The 22,777-nt window shown below is 36.1% G+C and overlaps 1 protein-coding gene across 2 annotated transcripts in view; it reads right to left on the bottom strand.

The window, feature by feature from the left end:
* Positions 1-22,777, bottom strand: part of RAB6A (RAB6A, member RAS oncogene family) — a 79,306-nt gene that overhangs the window by 12,385 nt on the left and 44,144 nt on the right. The window contains exons 2-6 of one of the 2 annotated variants that reach the window (XM_045816320.2): positions 22,635-22,693; positions 13,411-13,464; positions 11,725-11,830; positions 9,780-9,891; positions 3,821-3,914 (exon numbers count right to left, since the gene is read on the bottom strand). In XM_045816320.2, the coding sequence (XP_045672276.1) occupies positions 3,821-3,914; positions 9,780-9,891; positions 11,725-11,830; positions 13,411-13,464; positions 22,635-22,693 (425 nt within the window). Of the gene's footprint in view, positions 1-3,820; positions 3,915-9,779; positions 9,892-11,724; positions 11,831-11,896; positions 12,003-13,410; positions 13,465-22,634; positions 22,694-22,777 lie in introns of both variants that reach the window. The other variant, XM_045816321.2, reaches the window with a different exon arrangement.

A 22,777-nucleotide genomic window follows, 5' to 3' on the forward strand; every position in this document is an offset into this window, starting at 1 on the left:
ACCTCATTAAATAGGTTTTTTTCTTAGGGCGTAACATGGCAGCTCTAAGTATCTGCTCAAAAAACATAGCATATTATTCTTCCATTCAATAAACGGAGTTCAGTATGGTAGGAGGCAGAAGTGACAAAAAACTTCTGTATTAAAAGAAGGGGTGCTACTTCAATAATTAGGAAAGGCACTTGATCTACATTTGATTATGTCCAAACCAAGTTTTTAATTACAAATTACAGGAACATTATTTTGGAAGACAGACAGTAACATACAATGGAAATATGGGAACACAGTAAACCTGGGGGACTTTAAGCTGTGTAGTACAGGTATATAGTGGCCAAAGATCAAGATTTTGAGCAGCAGGGCATAGCATACTAAGAACTTTGTTTAAAATTCAGGATAAAATTCGTAAGTAATTAAATCTGCATTTTAAAACAATCACTGAGAGCAGGATGGAGGGTAATCTAAAGTGAGGCAAGATTTAAGGCAGATTATCAGTTAATAAGCTATGGTAGAAGTCAAGGCAATAGACAAGGCCTTAATATAGCAGAACCAATAAGAGTAGGTATCTTTTTTTTTTAAATTTTATTTATTTATTTGACACACAGAGAGAGAGAGCACAAGCAGGGGGAACAGCAGAGGGAAAAGAAGAAGCAGACTCCCTGCTGAGCAGGGAGCCCAACCTGGGGCTCAATCCCAAAACCCCAGGATCATGACCTGAGCCAAAGGCAGATACCTAACCGACTGAACCACCCAGGCACCCCCATGAAGACACATTTTGGCACCGGAATACATAATATTTAATTCCTCATGTACAAATTTGGCTTCTACATAAGACTGAGCCTCTTAAATGTAGGAAGTCCGTCTTTTGTATCTAGCAGGGATTAGAGAATTAATATTTGTCCGAACAATTATCAAACTAAATAGATTTGACATACTTCCTCAATCATCTCCATGGCTTAGTAGTCTTTATACGAAGTATAGTTTGCATGAGAAATCCCCCGAGATTCTTGCTAAGAATGTAATTTTTAGGGCACTACCCTAGACTTACTGTACCAGTATCCAGAAGTAGTGCCCCAGGAACCTATTATTTTATATAAGTTTCTAGGTAACTATTATGCACATTAAAGTTTAAAATCATTAAGCAATTCTTTGTCCTTTCTTACCTTTGTTTGGGCATTAGGTACTCTATTCTCTACCAAAGATAGGATGGAGGAAAAATACATTCCTAATCTCAACAGTAAGTAAGTTGTGTAAATTTCAGAAGCATCTGTTTTAGGGAAAACTTTTGTTAACAATTTTCCCCCCTACTGCCAAAGTTTCCAATGGCATGATAAACATTAGATTTGCAAAATAAGCATTGAACTCAAACCACACACCTTAAGGTGAATTGTCCAGAGTCAGGAATTGGACAGTGGTTATTTGGTAGATTTAATTTAGATTTCATTTAGGAAAATCTGAATTTTTCCATATACCTAATATATCAAGTGATAGCAAAGAGAATGGTTTTGTTTTTTAGCTAATATTTAAAATCAGTACAGTAATTTTCCCACACAATAGAAATATATTCCATGATTAATCACTGACAAAGGGAAGATTTTAACCTATTATTTGAATGTGCTTATTAATGTAAGATTTAAATTCTTTTTTTTGGTTTCTCTCTCTCAACTGGTAGGGGGAAGAGGGAGTGTTTCCAGGATTTTTGTCTTTTTTTTTTTTTTAAGATTTTATTTGAGAGAGCAAGCATGAGAAGGGGGAGAAGTAGACTCCCAGCTGAGAAAGGAGCCCAATGTGGGACCCAGGACCCTGGGATCATGACCTGAGGTGAAGGCAGATGCTTAACTGACTGAACCACCCAGGCGCCCTCAGGATTTTTGTCTTAACTGAATTATATAAGATGACAAAGCAAAGGTCTAGAAGTATTGAAATAAAATTCTAATATACTATGGTACTCCCCATAAAATACAAAGTAATGGTTTTTGTGAGTTAAGAAAGAAGCTACAAAAAAATTAAAAGGCAGCTCTCTTCCAAAATTTGAAAACAGTAAATTATGATCATATTTATATTTAATAATAAAATCAAGTCCCAATAGAATCAGGAACTTTAGCAAAATCACATGTTCAGACATACCATCTAAATAAAGAAAAATAATAAAATAGCAAATAGGTTTTGATTTCAGGGTAAGACTATTTTGTAAAAGAATTCTCTCTTCATTATCACTGGCAAGCTGTATCTGTCTGTATAGGTCAGGCTTTTAGAAAAAATTATGTGCCCTGTGCTGAAAAAGTTCTAAAATCAGACTGTGGTAATGGTTACACAATGCTTTAAATCCACTAAAAAACTGAGTTATACATTTAAAAACAAGTGAATTTTGTAGTATGGAAATTATACTTTAAAAAATTGCATGTGTTTATAAAACAGCAAGTGAAGGACAAATCTCATTTTCTCAACATCCTGAGAGTTAACTTAGAAGCAATTAACTATCATGAAGATACTAGCTATCACTAGTGACCACTGTATGCTGATGATCTGGGACTTCTGAACCTATGAGTCAGGCTTAGGAGGCCATAGCAATCCCTTCAGACATTAATCCAGACCAAAAGATGTCCCCGAGAAAGCCATACTTTGACTTATAAGCAATGAGCTCATTCATATCCTTATCAAGATGTCAGTAAAATGTAAGCTAGCTGAAGCTACCCACTGCTTTGTCCTAAAACAGTGATAAATAATAACTATGCTTTCTATTACTCAAGTTTTTAAACTGTCTGTGGCTCCTATGAGTTCATATACTTATCATTTTCTAAATTCCATAGACATTGGTAGGTTCTGGGAATACATAATTTTGATGGGAGAAATATTTCCAACATAACATGGTTAAGTTCCAGGACAGTGGTTTCACAAGGGTAAGGGGTCTGAGAAAACACAGGAAAGTATCATTTATTGCTAAATAAAATAGCCTGAAGGTATGGTATGGTAGAGAATGTCAAAAAAATTTCTTTGAAGAACTGATACCTAAACTGAAACTTGAAAGCATGAGTAGGTATCAGTCAGGAAAGAAGAAACTGAGTATTCTAAGCAAAGAGAACAACAGCATAAGCAAGGATTTAGAGCCATGAACAGTATACTACAGAGAGGGAATCAGTGACAGTTCAAAATTACATATATTTCAAGGCGAGGAGATATGGGGGAAAAAAGAGAAAACAATGTGAAGAATTTTTCATAAAGCTCCACTTATTCAGTTTAAACGATTTTATTTTAACATTCTATTGATCACCTAGAAATGAAAAACATAATTTACTGGTTTGAAAATCCTATAAATCTGGGACCACTACTCTTTTAGAAAACAGTTTGATAATGTGAGGTGTCCCCATATTTTCCTGCTCCCCCAAAACACTGTTATAAACACTGTTAAAACAACAGGTTATTAAAGTAACCAGAATATACTTTCACAACTATAAGCAAAATACCATTCCCGACAGCAAATGCTTGCTTTTGTCTTAAACTCTAAAAAAAAAAAAAAAAAAAAAAAACACAAAACTTTACCTTAAAACAATGCAGTAGGGATGCAGCGAGGGCAAGGTAGTTTACAATCTTACAGTCTTAATGAAATAGCTGTCTTATGCACAATCTGAAGTTTGTCAAGCCTTTTCTCCTTTACCAAAAACTATCCCACATTTGTATTTTTTCACTGTGTAATATGTTGCTAGTTCATGAGGCCTGCTGTTACCCTAGCTAGAAAAAAATCTTACAGCAGAGAATACTCACACAATTATTTCATAATACTGTTTTTCAATTTGATAACCTCAACCCATACTCCAAGATCACTTACCTGTTTTACATTGTATCCTGCTTTTGCACTTGTTTCAATAAACATAACATTCAGCTCTTTGGCTTTCCTTTCTCCTTCCTCAATTGATACTTGCCTGTAAAAAAAAGTTTAAAAGATACATTCTTCTTTCTGCAAGATGACATTGTAAGACTATAAACAAAAGATTCTGAACAGAACTTTTCTTGAGAGGGTGCTAGTTATACAGGTGAGACTAGTCTGAAGATTCATCAAGCTGCACTTAAAATTTGTGCACTTCTTTGTATACGTTATACCTAACTAAACAATTTTTTTAAAAGGCATTTTTTTTAATGACTTGCTTTTACTTGGTTGGGCTCGTCCTGTATTTTTTTTTTAAACTTAATAGCCTACTATTTTTTCTTCATATTAGATAAGAATTTAGCCTTACGATTAAAAACTTCATGTAAAATAATTTTATGACCAATTTGTCAATTTGCTACGATAATTCACATAACCACTCCCAAACTGCTAAAATTCTAAGTATTTTTCAAATTTTATACTGCTCTGAAAAATGCTGCCATAAACATCTCTGTGCATAATATTTTGTGCACTGTGGGTCATTTCCTTAGGGTGGATTTTGTGGATTTCTGTAAGTGGAACAAGTGAGTCAAAAGACATGTATGTTAGGGGCGCCTGAGTGGCTCAGTCGTTAAGCGTCTGCCTTCGGCTCAGGGCGTGATCCCGGAGTTCTGGAATCAAGCCCCACATCAGGCTCTTCCGCTGGGAGCCTGCTTCTTTCTCTCCCACTCCCCCTGCTTGTGTTCCCTCTCTCGCTGGCTGTCCCTCTCTCTGTCAAATAAATAAAAATCTTAAAAAAAAAAAAAAAAAAAGACATGTATGTCTCTTGATACGTTTTATAGGGCATTTGATGATGCACTATAATTAGCAGTAGTGTGTCTCAAATTGTAATACACTCTTCAAGTGCAAGATCATGTCACTTATCTTGGTATTCCTAGTGCCTAGCTGGCACATAGGTGTTTAGTAAATATGCAAATATTCTAATTAAATGGATCTAAAATAGCTGACAAACCCTGCTTCCTACAACACAGAAAACCAAAGCAATGCGAGAGAAAGCAATGCGAGAGAATTTCCACAAGCTCTTACTACATCAATCCACTGATCTACATGTGTGCCCTCATATTCTACCTCTAGTCCTGCTACTATGGAGGAAACTGTCCTTACTCCCCAAACTTACACCTTTGTACTAGATTTCACTCTCTTCTTGTCTATCAGAAGATACTATTTTAGAAATTCTCCACTCTCTAGAAGTCAGGAAAGAAGAAAACGAGTATTCTAAGCAAAGAGAACAGCATAGACGTTCTCTTATATAACAATCCAACTGTTAATGTTTTGCTACATCTGCTTGTTTTATTATCATTCTCTATGTATTTACATGTGTATATATACATTTTAAAAAACACATATTTAAGAATAAGTTGAGAATTTGCGGACCTTTAGTCCTAAATATATCAACAGTATTTCTTTAAAATAATTGTTAGATGCCCTAAAAATTACTCCTTGGACCTCTTCCCTATTAACAATTACTCCCTTGGTGAGACCATGCAGTCTCATGGCTTTAAATACCATCTATGTGCTGATTACTCCCAGACTTATATCTAGCCTGGAAGGCTGCCCTGAATTCCAGACTCCTATATCCAATTGCCTACCTGACATCTCATCAGATATTAGAATATATAATAGCAAGTCAAAACTTATTTATTTATTTATATGGGGGGGGGTGGAGAGAATCTTCAGCAGGCTCCACACCCAGCTCAGAGCCCAAAGCTGGGCTCCATCTCACAACCCTGAGATCATGACCTGAACTGAAATCAAGAGTGGGAAACCTAACCAACTGAGCCACCCAGGCACCCCTACCAATTCTAAATTTAAAATGACCAAAACTGAAGTAATGCATGATGATATTCCATCCCAAACCATCTCTTTATGTAGTCTCTCCCTGTCTCAGTTAATGACAGTTACTCAGGCTAAGAACCTACGTGTCATTTTGACTCCTCCTTCTCCTACACTCCATATTCTGTCCATCACTATGTATTCTATCCACTGCATGAGTGTATCTTGTCAGTTCCATCTTCAAAACGTATCTGCACTTAACCAATGATCTGATATCACACAAGCTGCCACTATCCTGGTCCAAGTCCTCATCATTTCTTGCTTGGATTATAGTCTGGATTACCCTCCTTCCTTCTACTCACGTATTTTCAACAGAGCGAATATTGATCTATGAAAAGTTACTCTTCCGCTCGAACTCTTCAATCTCATTCAGTCTTTACTTTGCCCCACCTGACGTGGCTTTTATGATTTTCTTCTTCTTTTTTTTTTAAAAAAAAGCACGTCATCACCTCCTACACTTTCCGTCATTCTCTTTACCAGTTATATAGGGCTCCATGCTGTTCTTCAAATAAACTAAGTATATTCCGAACTCAGGGGTTTTGCATTTTCTGGGCCATGAGCCTTTTCCTCCCCTAGATATCTGCACAGGTCACTCCCTTCCTTCCTTAGCATGTGTACTGAAAAGTCATCAGTCATCTTCTCAATGAAGTCTTCCATTGCTATCCCATCTAATATTTCAAACTCACACTTGACATTTCAAATTTCTTTTTCCTGCTTTATTTTTTACTCTTAGCATGTATCATTATTGAACATACTATATTATTATATTTTTAACTTATTTACTGCCTGGTTCATTCTCTGAAATAAAAGTTCCTTGAAGACTTGTTTTTGTTCACTCTTCTATCCTACAGTAGCACCCTCTGAAACATAAGTGATACTAAATAAATACTTCTTTTTTTTTTTTTTTAAAGATTTTATTTATTTATTTGACACAGAGACAGCCAGTGGGAGAGAGACAAGCAGGGGGAGTGGGAGAGGAAGAAGCAGGCTCCCAGCAGAGAAGCCTGATGCGGGGCTCGATCCCAGAACGCCGGGATCACGCCCTGAGCCGAAGGCAGACACTTAACGACTGAGCTACCCAGGCGCCCCCTCAATAAATACTTCTGAATGAACGATTATTATGAATGATTATCCTACACATAAATTATTCCAGACAGAAATTTTTCCTAGTTTTAGAACTAGGAGTCACCCTAATAAAATGGTTGAAGGTTAGCTACAGCAATGGTTCCAACTATGGTTTGATTTTGTCAGAATCACCTAGGAAGACTCATTAAAATATAGATTCTAGAGTCCCACACTTAACTAACTGAATTACAGCATCTAGAGGCAGGGTCTAAAACCCAAAAATTTTTAAAGTTGACCATGATCCCTCACAGCAAGAATCTTAAAAGAGGGTCTAATAAGCCATATTTACAAACTGATTCTCAAGTTTGGAACATTTGGGAATCCCTGGCTACAAAGGACAAAAGTACTGCACACTGAGGTGCTTATACTGAAATACTGAAACAGATATACTCTGGTCTGTCCTCCAAGTTTTTACCAAAAAAAAAAAAAAAAAAAAAAAATACAATTCTCAATGTGATAAAGACATTTGACTTTGAATCATTTTTATTAAAACTTTCTCCTGACTACAAAATTTTTTAGAAGACCAATCATTAACAATAAAGTCCTCCATAATTCCACTCCTTTCCCAAAGACGTACAGTGACAGTTAAGTTCCATGTATGTTTATGAAGATTTGTTCCAAGCAAAAGAGTATATATATCTCTCTACCATCTTTTTATTTATTTATTTTTTCCAGAAAGGATATCATGCTATACATACTGATCAAGTGAATTTTTTTAAGCTTCATGTGTTAGACATCAATAAATTCCCTCATTTTTCTAAAGTAGCTACAAGGATTCATTTATAAAATGCTATTCCTACTGATGGACATTTAGATTGATTTTTTTCAGTATTACAAATAATGTTGCAATAAACAGTCTTATCTGTTCATTTTTTCACATTTCTGCAGGTATATCTGTGGAATAAATTACTGGAGGTGGGTTTGAGTCAATGCATATTTTCTTTATTTATGATTTTATTTATTTATTTGGGGGAGGAACATGAGAGAGAGAGAGCATAACCAGGTGGGAGGGCAAAGGGAGAGGGAGAAGCAGGCTCCCCACTGAGTAGGGAGCCTGACATGAGGCTCTATCCCAGGACCCTGGGATCACGACCTGAGCTGAAGGCAGACGCCCAACCGATTGAGCCACCCAGGCACCCTGAGTCAACGAATATTTTTAATTCTGATACTGCTGAAGTGTTTCATCCCCAAATTATATTAGTTACAGGGTGCCTGGGTGGCTCAGTCAGTTAATCGTCTGCCTTTGGCTCAGGTCATGATCCCAGGGTCCTGAGATGGAGCTCCACATCGGGCTCCCTGCTCAGCGGGGAGTCTGCTACTGCTTCTCCCTCTGCCTCTCCACCACCTTCTGCTTGTGCTCTCTCTCTCAAATAAATATATAAGATCTTTTTAAAATATTATATTAGTTACATTTTCAGTATATGAGAATTCTTGTTTATTTAGATTCTTGATAATACTGTGCATAATCAATCTTCTGAATAATGGGTGATCTAATAGGTGAATACGATCTTTATATTTATATATTCAGACTCTTTCTCTTTATGGCTTTAGAATTTCATGTCACACTTATAAAAGGGTACCCACCTACTACCAAAAAATGTTTCTTCTAATGCTTTTTAAAAAAACATTTAAATCTTCTACTCAATTTAAAATTAAAGGGTAATAGTATGGCAAAAATTGCTGAGAAACACAGTAATTCCAACCCATGGACATATACTACCTTGAAGAAAAAAATCACTTTAAGTATAATTTAGATTGTTTCTAGCATTTGTGTACTCAATTGAAATATTGCACAATAAAAGAACAGATGCTATATGCATCCTTTTAGATAACTCTGGCTATTGTAACAGAAACAATTCAGATACACCATTTTCCTATTTTAAAATGAAAGTACTAGGGACTCTCTCTACTAGAAGAATATATACCTACATGATCTACAAATTCTCATAGCAGAGATAAAATAGTGAAAAATTATGATGCCAATTGATGTACAATTATTTTCATGAAGGAAAGATGATCATATTCTGAGTTTACTTTTAACCAAGAAAGACTTTTTTGTCATCCTACTGCCAATTCCAAATGAGGTACCATGGGAAAAAATGGGCTTAACATTTCCACAAGCCTTTGAACATATTGGATTTCTTTGCAACATTTTAATTAATAGTACAAGTTCAATACCTGAATTTCAATACCCATCTCATGAATAAACAAACAGCAAATAGTAAAAGCTTCTACTATTAAGTAAAATGGTCAAGACTATTTAAAGCAGAAAGAATATCCAGTAGATTACTTAGGATGCTGAAGGCAGATATTCAAGCCTTGGGTTCTACAGTGAATGTTAATAATTTTGTATCCTGTGACTTGAATATGGCTTTGCTCATTTGACTAAGGTATCACAATCAAGCTATTCAGTTCAACTACACAGTCTGGTTCAACCATACAATTTAAAAAAAAGAAAAGAAAAACTACACCAGTGAATTATAATGAATATTTTTAAGAAGACTACCAAAAGAGTGTGCATTTAATCATTATGAATAATTTTTAAAGATAGGATTTGTTCTTAAAACATTCTGTTCTTTAACAGAACACTGCTCATGTTTATGAGGCCTAAAAAACGCAAAATAGTTACCAGCTTCATGTGTAAACAATCCTTTTTCCCCCCATGTGTAAACAATTTTGCACAAAAGCTATTTATACGTGGGCTTACACAAAACAAAAAAACCCTCATTTTCCTTTAAAGACTGAGTTTAATGTTTACATTTCAGGTTCTCACACTAAAGAAAAGGGGGGTATAAACTTAAGAATTAAACATGTTTCCTTTCAAAACAATTCTTCAGTAATAAAAATAACAGGCTGCTTAACAAAGAAATCAACCATTCGATACACATACAAAATCACTCTGTACCTCTTGTCAGCAAGATCTGTTTTATTCCCTACTAGCATGATGATAACATCACTTCCTCTTTCTGTTCTGACATCATCAATCCATTTTGTAGTTTGCTGGAATGAGTTAACATCTGGTATAGGAGGGTGGACAGAGAGATTAGTGTTACCGCAAAGCCTCCCCAAGTGATAAACCAAAAAACAAAAACAAAAACAAAAAAACAAATCCTGGAAGTTGGGGGGGCGGGGGTTGGCACATTAGGACCCACTTTTAATGTGCCTGCAATGTAACTCCATTTTATCTGAGTACAACTGTCAGTGACATAAATAAATCACAAGAATAAAGTCCTCGAGGTTTCTTTTATAATAGTTTAAAAATTTTGAATATGACCAAATGAGTGCAACGTACCATATGTAATTGGGGGAGGGGGAACCTTTTTAAAATGTAAGGACAGGTATGGCAGATAATATGGTGTCACATTGCCACAATGTTTTTTTGATTACTTACACATACCCAGCATGACAAAGAAAGCATCTCCAAAAGTAGGTCAGCCAGTAAAACCCAAAACATCCAGAAAATTTATAAAGCCTTTACACAGCTTTCAACACCACTCTGTTTGCATTGCTTATTCAGTTTGTGATCACTTTAACTTGAAGTTCATTAGTTTAATGCACCAGAATCACTTGTAACAAAATCCATCTTTCCTAGCACTGGATTCTAAGTAGAATACTTCAGTAATTTTTACGGCAGCTCCAGGGAAAACTTTACTAATATTTTAACCACATGTGCACAATTTTTAAAGAAAAACACACCAGGTTTCACTTGATTTGGTTAAAGTAAGCACAAACATTTTAAAGCTGCAAAACTTATCAACGCACAATAATGAACATACACTTTTTTTAAACAAGTAGCAACCCAAAGTAAAGCTTCAAGAAAAGAAAGATTGCATATAGCACCTAACCCACCCCCCCAAAAAAGGTCTCTGAATGCGAACTTATAATTCTGCCATTGCAATTATTATGTAGATATGACTTCTGGCTGAGCAGATATGTAAAAATGTACAGTAAGAATATCACTAGCTCAAACCAACAGTTTATTTAAGATTCTTTTTAAACTAAGTTTAAGATGTAACATTCTGGTTTTCCTACAAATTATGGACCACTATATGGAATGATGGCTTAATATTGCCTAATACATATATAATAAACCAATTTACAAAGACAGTGTTAATCACAGAGCATTTCCTTGTCAGTCACCATATTCTTTGGAAAATTTACAGGCACTTAAAATGCCAAAGACATTATTCAGTCTTTAGGGAAAAGAAAAAGGAAGATCATTACTTGTTTTAATCTCCTATTTAAAATTTCTTCTTGGAGAGAAATGAAAGTGTAATTTGTTAGCAACAAAGTCAGTCAGTCCCAGAATCCAGATGTGATTCAAATGAAAATGATTAAAAGAAAACTGCACATTATATGTTTTCTCTGCCTTCCTCTACAGAGAGAGGATGACTGGAAGTGGAAAGCAGAGAAAAGTTGGCTAGCGGAAGCTTTTAATAGCCTCAACAGAAAGCCCTGAAGGATTTGAAAATTTTGGCAAGAGGCTTAAATGCAGATTATTTTATTTTAGAGAAATCTGAGATCAAGTTAAATGAAAAAGGAGACATTCTTTCAACCATAATTATGGTGTGACTTAGGGATAACAGGATACTAGGAAAGCCTTGGAGAGGATTCATAATTAGATCTGAATGAAAATTTCCAGGGCAAAAAAATCTGGCACAGTGGAAATAAAGCATGTTGGTACAGACACCAAAGCAAATATTTCTGACCTAGCTGGTATATGATAAGGTTTGCTATGACAAAACTCATTTTTACATGCTAGTATAGAAAACAAGCACAAGACAAGAACATGCATGCAGCTAAGCTAAAGGTTGAAAGAAGATTAGAAATGCATAATTCCCCCCACTCACTTGTGATATCATAAACAACAACTGCCACAGTGGAGTCACGAATGTAGCTAGGAATCAAGCTCCTGAACCGCTCTTGACCTGCTGTGTCCCATAATTGCAATCGTACCTAACAACAAAATCAGTCAAACAAGCAAGAAAAATAAGAAAGGTCAACCCGTTGCAAAATACCTACTTGTGATATCGTAAACTACTACGGCTGCAGCAGAATCACGGATGTAACTGGGAATGAGGCTACGGAAACGTTCCTGACCCGCAGTATCCCACAGCTGCAGCCTGATCTGTGGGATGGGAAAAAATAAATAAAAAAAAAAAAAAAACCAAACTCATACTAAAAAGAAAAAAGAAATAATGTTTTTAAAAGAGGGAAGGTGGGAAGAAGGTAAAAAGTAGATTCATGCAAAAGGTTGCAGGGATGTGAGGAATGAAAATAACACAAAACTCCTTTCCTTTTTCAAAAGGGAGTAATATTAAAAATTTGCTTGCTCTGAAGGTACGTGACTTAAAAATGGCTATGTGAAAGATTTCACAGAATCAGAAATACAGCTTTTTTTCACTCCCTATAACGTCTCTTTGAATCTAATGCCTTCCGGATAGCAAAAAGTAGACTGTGTTGATGTTGAAATAGCATAAAAGGGAAAAACGAAGGCAAATGCCAATGAGCAGCCTCAGCTATCAGAGTAAAGGAATGAATGCTTCTCTGAAAGCCTCTCTGAAGCTAAACTGTGTCTCTTTTCTATTGGGTCCAGAACACGTTGAAATTGGGTCTCTGACTACTGTGCTTATGTTTCTCCTACACGTTTCTTCCCAGAACATTGTATATAACCTAACAAAATGGAGAAATATCTTTTTGCAACTCTACATAAAAATTTCTTTACTTTCTTACTTTTCATATTTACATTTGAGGAAGAAAAGCCTGAAAACAAGCATTAAGTTATTATACCATTATAAAGCAATTTCTAAGCTTTCAAAATTTAATGACATGCTGTACTTTAAAACATAAAAGAGAATACCCAAAAGAAAAACTCACACACTTATAGGAAATAGCATTAGAGATACAATGTTTTTTGTGTATAGGTCCTGAAATACCACATTTAAGCCACTGTTTAGCTGATAGGAATCTCTTCCAGGGACAGTGGGCTAGAATACAGAATTTACACTATGCTTAAAGGGAGCATTCCAAAATACAGCTGTCTAAATCAACAAATAAATACACATTACTTGTATCTATTCACTGTCACTTTGTTATACATCACATTCTGACATATAGAATTTTGAAACTGACAAATTATGTGAAGTCAAATGAAATATTTTTGAATGTCTAAAGAGTAACACTCAAAAAGTCTTTAGCAACTCTAATTTCTTCATGAAAATACTCTTTTCATTATCTCAATGCTATCTGTTATCATCTTTCCTAATCAGGATGACAAATTTTGTTTAGCAAGCCTAGGGCATTCAGTATTTTCCAAATAACTTGGCTTTCTCTCCCCTTTGGATTTTACTTGGGGATTAAGTCAGAATGCTATAAGTACTATCACTCTGTTAATAACAGTTTTTCTCAAAGCCTGTAAACTAACTTTTTCAACTTTGCTAAGAGCTTCTTATGGTGACAATCATTGATTATAGCTTTGATCACAGTTTTCTATCCTGGAGTATTGCAGATAATTGCACACTGAAAACATTACTCACTGTTCGATCCTCCAAGTACATTGTTTTTGATAAAAAGTCAATACCAATAGTTGCCTGTAAAACAGAAAACAAAGAAGTTAAAAAATAAAATAAAAATAATAACAGTTAAGGGGGAGCCTGGGTGGCTCAGTCAATTAGGCTTCTGCCTTCAGCTCAGGTCATGATCCCGGGGTCCTGGGATCAAGCCCCACATGGGGCCCCCTGCTCAGTGGGGAGTCTGCTTCTCCCTCTGCCCCTCCCCCCACTCATGCATGCTCTCTCTCTCAAATAAATAAACTTAAAAAAAAATAATAGTTTAATGGCAGTTTAGGGTTCAAATGGTAATTATGATTGTAGGAGAAATAATGAATAAACACATAAACACATCATAGCCAAGGACGAATGAACAAAATTTTCAGCAATAATGGTTTCTACCTACTGAGCACATGCTGTGTATTAAAGAATTCTTTTAGGCCTTTTACACAATCATCTCTAATCCTCATACACCTTTGCAAAGTAGCTACTGCCCATCCCTATTTTTATAATTTTAACAATACTGGGGTTCAGAGAAGTTAAAAAAGTTGTCTAGGGAAACAAAGCTTCTGCTGTGGAGTTGGGAGTAAAAGGCCAGCTCTTTCCAATATATAGTAACTATAATATATACATATTTATTTATTATATTTATTTAAAGTTGTGATAAAATACACATAACAAAATTAAATATCTTTTTTTTTTTTTAAAGATTTTATTTATTTATTCGACAGAGATAGAGACAGCCAGCGAGAGAGGGAACACAAGCAGGGGGAGTGGGAGAGGAAGAAGCAGGCTCATAGCAGAAGAGCCTGATGTGGGGCTCGATCCCAGATCGCCGGGATCACGCCCTGAGCCGAAGGCAGACGCTTAACCGCTGTGCCACCCAGGCGCCCCCAAAATTAAATATCTTAACCATTTTTCAAAATACTATTTTTTGGGAATAGTTTTAGGTCCGCAGCAAAACTGAAAGGTATGGAGATTTCCCATATACTCCCTTACCCCCACATTTGCGTAACACTCCCTATTGTCAACATCCTCCACCAAAGTGGTACATTTGTTACAGCTGATGAACCTACACGGACACTGATGGTTTTTTTTAAAGATAGATTTTTAAATTGTGGTAAAACATAGATGATAAAATGTGACATTCTTGGGCACCTGGGTGGCTCAGTTGATTAGGTGGCTGTGTTTGGCTCAGGTCATGATCCCAGGGTCCTGGGATCAAGCCACGCATTGGGCTCCCTGCTTCTCTCTTCCCCTCTACCCCTCCCCCGCTCATGTGCTCACTCTCGCTCTCAAATAAAATCTTTAAAAATAAAATAAAATGTAACCATGTTAAGTGTACAATTCAATGGCACTGATTATATCCACAGTGATCTATAACTGTCAACACTGTTTTTAAAGCTTCTTTATAATCTCAAACAGAAACTGTACCCATTAAGCAGTAACTTATCACAATGTATGGATATCCCACAATTTCTTTTTCCATTCATTTATTAATGGACATTTGGGGTTTGTTTCCACCTTTTGGCTGCTATGAGTTCCTACATTCAGTTCTTCAGTATACACCTGGACAATGGAACTGCTAGGCCTTATGATAATTCTATTGAAACTTGGTGAGGAAATGCCAGACTGGCTTCCACAGCAGCTACACCACAAATTTCTAATAGCAATGCATGAAGGTTCCAATTTTTCTATATTATTGCCAGCATTTGTATTTTCTCTTTTTATATATAATACTCATCCTAGTAGGTAGGAAGTGGAATCTTTTTGTGATTTTGATTTGCAGTTCTCTAATGACTAGTAATGTAAGCATCTTTTCCTGTGCTTACTGGCCATTTGTATAACCTCTCTGAAGAAATTTCTATTCAGTCCTTTGCCCATTTTTAAACTGAGTTTGTCATTTTATTACTGATATACAGGAGTTCTTTACAGATCCTAGATATGAAACTCTTCTCAGATATGTAATTTTCAAGTATTTCTTCCCATTCTGTAGGTTGAGCCTGGTGCTCTTACTGGAAACCAATTGTCCAGTGCCTGGGTGGCTCAGTCGGTTGAATGTCCGACTCTTGATTTAGGCTTGGGTCATTATCTCAGGGTTTTAGGATCTAGCTCCATATCGGGTCTCACGCTCGGTGGGGAGTCTGCTTGAGTTTCTCTCTCTCTGTGCCCTTTACTACTTTTGTGCACAAGCTCATGCTCGCACACTCTCTAAAATAAATAAATAAATCTTTAATAAATCTTTTAAGAAGGAAATCAATTGTCAATAGGTATGTGGATTTACTTATGAATTCCCAATTCTATTCCATTGGTCTATATGTCTGTCATTGTCCTGATTACTGTAGCTTTGTAATAAATTTTGAAATCAGAAGTGTTGAGTCCTCTTTTTTTTTTTAAGATTTTATTTATTCATTTGACAGAGAGAGAGTACGCGAGCATGAGTGGGGGCGGGGGGTGGTGGTGGTGGTGAGAAGCTCCCTGCTGAGCAGGGAGTTCAACGTGGGGCTCGACCCAGGACCCTGGGTTCATGACCTGAACTGAAGGCAGATGCAAAACCAACTGAGCCACACAGGTGCCCTATTTTCCTTTTTCAAGACTGTTTTAGCTTTTGCAAATTAGAATCGGTTCTTTATTTCTACACAAATGGCAGTAGAAATCTGATAGGGACTGCATTAAACCCGTAGACTGCTTTCAGTAGTTAGTACTGACATCTTAACAATACTGTTTTCTAATCCCTTTGCCTAGGATGTTTCTCCATTAGGTCTTCTTTAATTTTCCTGAGCAGCATTTTGTAGATTTCAACTATACACAGACTTTTACTAAAGCAAGCAAGGGGTGCCTGGGTGGCTCAGATGGTTAAGCATCTGCCTTCAGCTCAGGTCATGATCCCAGGGCCCTGGGACCAAGACCTGCTTCAGGCTCCCTGCTTAGCAGGGAGCCTGCTTCTCCCTCTCCCTCTACTGCTCCCCTGCTTGTGCTCTCTGTCAAATAAATAAAATATTTAAAAAGAAAAAAAAGAAAGAAAGCTAGCTTTCTTCTTTATCCTAAACTATGTGACTATGTATTTCAATTACATTTCTAAATTTAGGGCTTAAATATATATAACTGAAGTATGCAGTCTGAAAATGTATATCCCACTCTGCTATAGGCTGGGATAATGAGTTCATAAACTTGAATTATTGTACAGAAGCATCTAACTGACAAACCTGAGGAATGTACAGGAATGGTATAGGGCTACATTTAACAAATCTCACCAAGAGAACCTCATTTAATCAGACAAAGGCAGCTGACTGTCTACACAAATATCCATCTTTCCCTTCCTTGTTAAAACAAACATTTATTTAAATCCATACTTTCCCACTAAAAAGACTACATTTTTCAGCCTTCTTTGAGCTTTAAATGAATGGGACTGACTCAGTTGAAAGGTGCACTGTTGGTTTTTTTCCTTTCCTTCTTCTTGCCTGGATGTGGGATACCATGGCCAGAACTCCAGGAACCATTCAATAACCACGAGGCAACCTCCATATGCAAGTCACATATTAGATCTGGATAAACAAAGTTACAAGTCCCAGATGACTATGGAGCTGCCACACAAGCCCTGAACTACTCTACTTATGGACTTCTTATATATGGAAAAAAAAGTTTCTCACATCACTTACCAATGTTATTTTGTGTTTGTTATAAACAGCCCAAAATAATTTTTAATGGCTACAAACAGAAATATGCCTTGTCAGATCTCACAGCCAAGACATATAAATGTTTTTAAAATTAATACAAAGTAAGACTTTATGATAAAATGTATAATAATCCCCCCTTCCACTGCACTATCCTAGTTTTGGCACATCATTTATACACCAAACTCATAAAGATTAAAATTAACCTGAAAAACAGAGCCTGTTTCTGCTCTTCTTTTCAGTTAATTTTATTCCAAGCAGAACTACTATGGCAAAAAAGTCAATCAGCCACAAGAATTAAGCCAACAGCAGGAAAAACAGAAAGAATAGATGGAAAACTAAACATCATCAGCTATTCCAGCATCTCGAATGTTACTGATGTGGAACTAATTCAAATCTTCATAAAAGACAGATGAGACATTAGTGCTACCTCATGCTGACCTTCTTTATAGAAATGCAGAAGGCAGTAATTGTAGAAGAAACCAAAGGTTAGAAAAAATTCTCCCACATATCTTAATTTATAGCTTCACATTATTTTAAGTGTTAATTCATTGTGTTGGGAAGTTTACTTTGTAAAAAAATAAAAAATAAAAAAATTAGACAGTACTTTTACTGTGGGAGCACAAAATTCAAGATTGAACAATGGCTTACCCAAATATATCAGCATCAAGATAATAATGGTTATAGTTTAGATATTTGTATTTGGATGCTCTCCACTCAGAACAGTGTTTATTTGCCCCAACAGCAATTTTATAAAATATTGCAGATGTAAACTAACTATTCTGTCTGACTTTCCACATACTGGTTTGTCACCTGTCCTGAGGCCACACACAGCCAAGAGACCCATCAAATCATGATTTTTCCATAAGGGACATTAGTTTTCCTACATAAAAGTAATTAAGTAAGGAAAACAAATTTTTCTCTATACCAAGCAATGATAATCAGCTTCCTCCTGTGGTCCAAACATAGAGTTCTGCTGCCTAGCTGCTGCTTTCCCCAGCAGGAAACAGAGAAAGAATAAGAGCTGAAAAACGCAAAGACTAGAATAAAGGAAGAAAAGAGTGGGCAAGTTAAGAAGAGTCTAACACTGACTGCTACAGAGATAAAAAGAAGAAAGTCAAAGGATCCCAGGAGGATGCTGATACAGGTTCCATTTTAGAAAAATAACCATCCATTAATAAATATGTTTATATATATTTATGTATGTGAAACTTGTATACTTTTCTCTTAGATATCTTTGTACCACATTACTTAGGAAAGAAACTATGTGAAGTCTGTCGAGTTTAGAAAGGTGTCATTATAAGAGCATAAAATTTTACTTATGTAAGCTGAACAAGTTCTAGAGATCATTGTGCATATACATAATACTGTAGTGTACACCTAGAAGTCTGATTAGAAGGTAGATTTCATATTAAGTGTTCTTAGCACAGTTTGAAAAAAAACTGCCACGCCCCCCCCCCATTAAACGACAATACTTCTGGTAGGAGAAAAAAAAAAAGAGTCCTTAAAAATTAAAGAAAATTAAAAACTAAGAAATCAAACATTGGATGAGAAAAACAGTACACCCGGGGGGAATTTTATTTCTATTGGTAACAAACTAGAATTTTGTGTAGAACAATTTAAAGCTTTAACTTAAAGAGCTTAAGGATGTATTCCATCAATAAGATCTTCCTGGAAAAATTCAGTTACATTGTTTTAAATGTTTCAAAGTAGGGACCTGGGTGGCTTAGACTTGGTTAAGTGCCTTCAGCTCAGGTCATGATCCCAGGGTCCTGGGACTGAGCCCCTCGTCAGGCTCCCTGCTCCGAGGGGGAGCCTGCTTCTCCCTCTGCCCTTCCCCCTGCTCACACTCTCTTTCTGACAAATAAATAAATAAAATCTTAAAGAATAAAAAAAAATAAACGTTTCAATGTTTTAAACTATGCCACACTGAATTTATGTTTGTTTGGGGTTTTTTCCCCCCATTTAAGACAGCAACAAAGATGTTTTTTAATTTCTTTATTTGAGAGAAAGAGAGATAACAAGAGAGAAAGCACAAGAAGGGGGAAAGGGAGAAGCAGGCTCCCCGCCGAGCAAGAAGCCCGATGAGGGGCTCTATCCCAGGACCCCAGGATCATGACCTGAGCTGAAAGTAGACGCTTAACCAAATGAGTCACCCTGGCATCCCTGGGAATACTTTATTCAAATCCATCAGAGAAAGGGACATCTTGAGTCTAACAAAGCATTGTGTTTTAAAGCACAGGTCAGTAATTGTATATGAAGAGTATACACTGCTACATATAAATTAACTGATCAGACCTCAACTTTTCAATGTTTAAAACAGAATAAAAGTAGCACCTTTGTGACATTTTTAACTTTAGTACTCCTCTCCTTCAATCAAATCCATACCAACCTCCTCATAATCCTTCTCAAGGGCAGCCATATCCTCACAGGCCTCAGAAAACTCTCCTTCCTCCATGCCCTCACCCACATACCAGTGAACAAAGGCAAGCCTGGCATACATCAAGTCAAACTTGTGGTCCAGGAAAGCCCAAGCCTCAGAAATGTCTGTGATGTTGCTTATACCACGCACACAGCTCGCTGTACTCTGGCCAGGTCTCCAACAGGTACCACAGTGGGAGGCTGGTAATTAATGCCCACCCTGAAGCCAGTGGGGGCACCAGTCCATAAACTGGATGGTATGCTTGGTCTTGATGGTGGCAATGGCGGCACTGACATCTTTGGGAACTATGTTGCCACTGTACAACAGGTAGCAAGCCATGTATTTACCATGGTGAGGATCACATTTCACCATCTGACTGGCTAGTTCAAAGCATGCAGTGGTGATCTCTGCTACAGAAAGCTGTTCATGATAGGCTTTCTCAGCAGAGATGACAGGAGCATATGTGGCCAGAAAGAAGTAGATGCAGGGAGAGAGTACCACATTAGTCTGGAATTCTGTCAAATCAACATTCAGGACTCCATCAAATCTGAAGGAAGCAGTGATGAAGGATGCAATCCGACCTATCAACCAACTGAGGTTAGTGTAGGTTGGGCGTTCAATATTGATGTTTCTACGACAGACATCATAGATGGCTTCACTATGTACCATGAAGGTGAATTTATGTTTATTGTCCATTTGTAACAGCTTCTGGAATAAGAATCTTCTAAGTCGAAGTCATCTCAAAGGTCAGTCTGAGCAATATAATCTTTCTCAAATAAAAGACTGAATCTAAAAAAGGAACAGGAAAAAGAAGGAATCTACTCTGTGGGAATCTTTCTTGAGCTTATTTATATTAAGCTGAACCATGTAAAATTGACAATATCCTATCATTTTTGAATTATAAATATAGCAACATAATATGGTTCAAGCTGATATACTTTAAACTGTTAGAAAAATCTGTGGGTTTATAACTGGAAAAGAAAATAAGTGGTGACAAACAAGAACTTTAAGAGACTCAACTCTAGACCCTCTGGTTAAAACAGTTTTTTTGTTTGTTTGTTTCACTCTGAAATAATGTCTAAATTTTGGTCAATTAAAGACTCTTCTGGCCAGTTTCCTCCTTTTTAAATGAAATTAATTCAGTGCAAAGGAATCATACACAGAACATGAATTAAGTTTGATATATACATTACATATGGCTCATGTAAGCCCAATAATAAATTTCTAGCAAGGAGACTAGCTCTTTAATTATTCATTTCAGAAGTTTTTCTGTTGTAGTATGTGTGGTGGGGGTGGGAGTAGGGAATCGTCAAATGATTCACTGAAGAACTCTTCACTTGATAACTAAGTTGGCAGCTAACCACATAAAGGTCAATTCTTCATATTCAAAGATACTTCTTAACATACTGTCAAGCTGATTTCCCTAAATAAGGATGTAGGGTGCTATATCATCTAAATTTTCTTGTTAGAGCTAAACTAAAAGAACATCTAGGATTGTATCTAATTGTCATAAAAACTTGTAACTCACATTGTTAATTAGCATCTCCTATTAATGCCAAAATACAATGATACTTCAGCTTTATTAGCAACAACTTTTCCACAATCACAATCTTACCTTATCTGTCAAATTCTATCAGTATCACTACCCTTATGTCAACATCACTACCCTTATAGATGTCTGACCTGACAGCAGCATGAAGAAACAGCAATGGCACTTTCAGGTATGCCTGAAAGATCTCCTTAATTTCACTGAGAACATGGGTATAACAAAATCCTTTAGAAACACCAGAGAACTCTAAATAGGGTCCAGCTAATAAGTCTTTTAGCCTAAGACTCTGACCCTAGTTCAGATTTTTTAGCCTATGGTAGTAGTTCTGCTCCCAAAGATTTGTGCTTATACTTTTCAGGAATTTTCCACATGTGGCTCAATGACATCAATACTTTTGTTAGTCTCTGAAACTGGCATTTGTAGCTCTTCTGATAAGAGACGGAGCACTGCTCAGAATCAAGACACCATACACAAGAGAAGGTTCTCTAGGTGAAGCCTTATAGGCCATAGAGCTGCAGAGACCTAGAAAATTGGGGATATCTGACCTAAAGAAATCCAGAAGAAACTGAAGCACTCTTACTGACTGAGCTATTTTTCATTTCTAAATTTGCTCTTTTCATGTCTTATGAGGTGGCTAAACCATTTCTGAAATATTCAAAAGAATGGTAATAAAATATATACAGTACATACTAATTAGCTTTTTTAAAAAGTAACTTTCCTAAAATGGCAGATTTATGTATCAGTCATTTCTGTTCCATGACCTTTATGGTTTTTAATATAAGGCTTAATTAAAACAAATTCCTTTGGGATGATGAAAATGTTCTTAATCTTGATAGTGGTGGTAGCTTCACAGGTGTACACATCTATCAAAACTTGTCAAAATGGAAAGAATTAGTAATTCTTTACTAACTATGTGATTTTAAGAGTCCTGCGTGTGTTGGATAAAGTTCTTTGCCATGTGTCTTTTGCTTGTTTTAGGTTTAGTTTACTCTTCTAGTTTCTTAAGGTAGAAGGTTAAATTATTAATTTAATATATCTCTTCTTTTCCTTATAGCATTGCTTTAGCTGTAACCTATAAATTTTGGTATGTTACGGAATTTTTTTCCCCATTTGTTTCAAAGTACTTCCTAAATTTTATTTTTGAGTTTTTTTCCTTGACTCATTGGTTATTTGGGAATGTGCTGTTTAATTTCCATGTATTTGTGAATTTCTCAAATCTCCTGTTAATGATTTCTAATTACACCATTCATTTATTCTTGACTTTAAGTATAGATCAAAAGGTCATAGAATCCTAGGCTTGAAGCACATAAGAGAATATCTACAATCACTCCTACTTCTATCACGATCGTAATTAGTGGTATCTTTTAATGGACTTTAGAAGAGGAGATAAAGAAATCAAGTGAAAAGACTGAGGACTATGAGCAAAATCAGTTATACTTTGTATTTATATAACATTTTACAGATTACAGAAAGTGCTTTTATGTAAAAAGTGGATTTTTAGAAAGACCTTAAATATTACTTATAACACAAAATAGAAACAACTAGTAAGTCAACAAAAATAAAATACCTGATAGGTGTTGTCAAAACTGTCATACATGAATCTGGTGATCAAGGATGTCTTTCCAACTGAAATGAAAAGGAAAAAAGATTCACTCAGTTAACACATTACATACACCAGGTTCTCAAGTGATTCTTCTACAGAGAATTGCA

The sequence above is a fragment of the Ursus americanus genome, chromosome 16 (genome assembly GCF_024610735.1).
Source record: "Ursus americanus isolate L20-20 chromosome 16, mUrsAme1.1.p, whole genome shotgun sequence".
NCBI classification, from domain to species: domain Eukaryota; kingdom Metazoa; phylum Chordata; class Mammalia; order Carnivora; family Ursidae; genus Ursus; species Ursus americanus.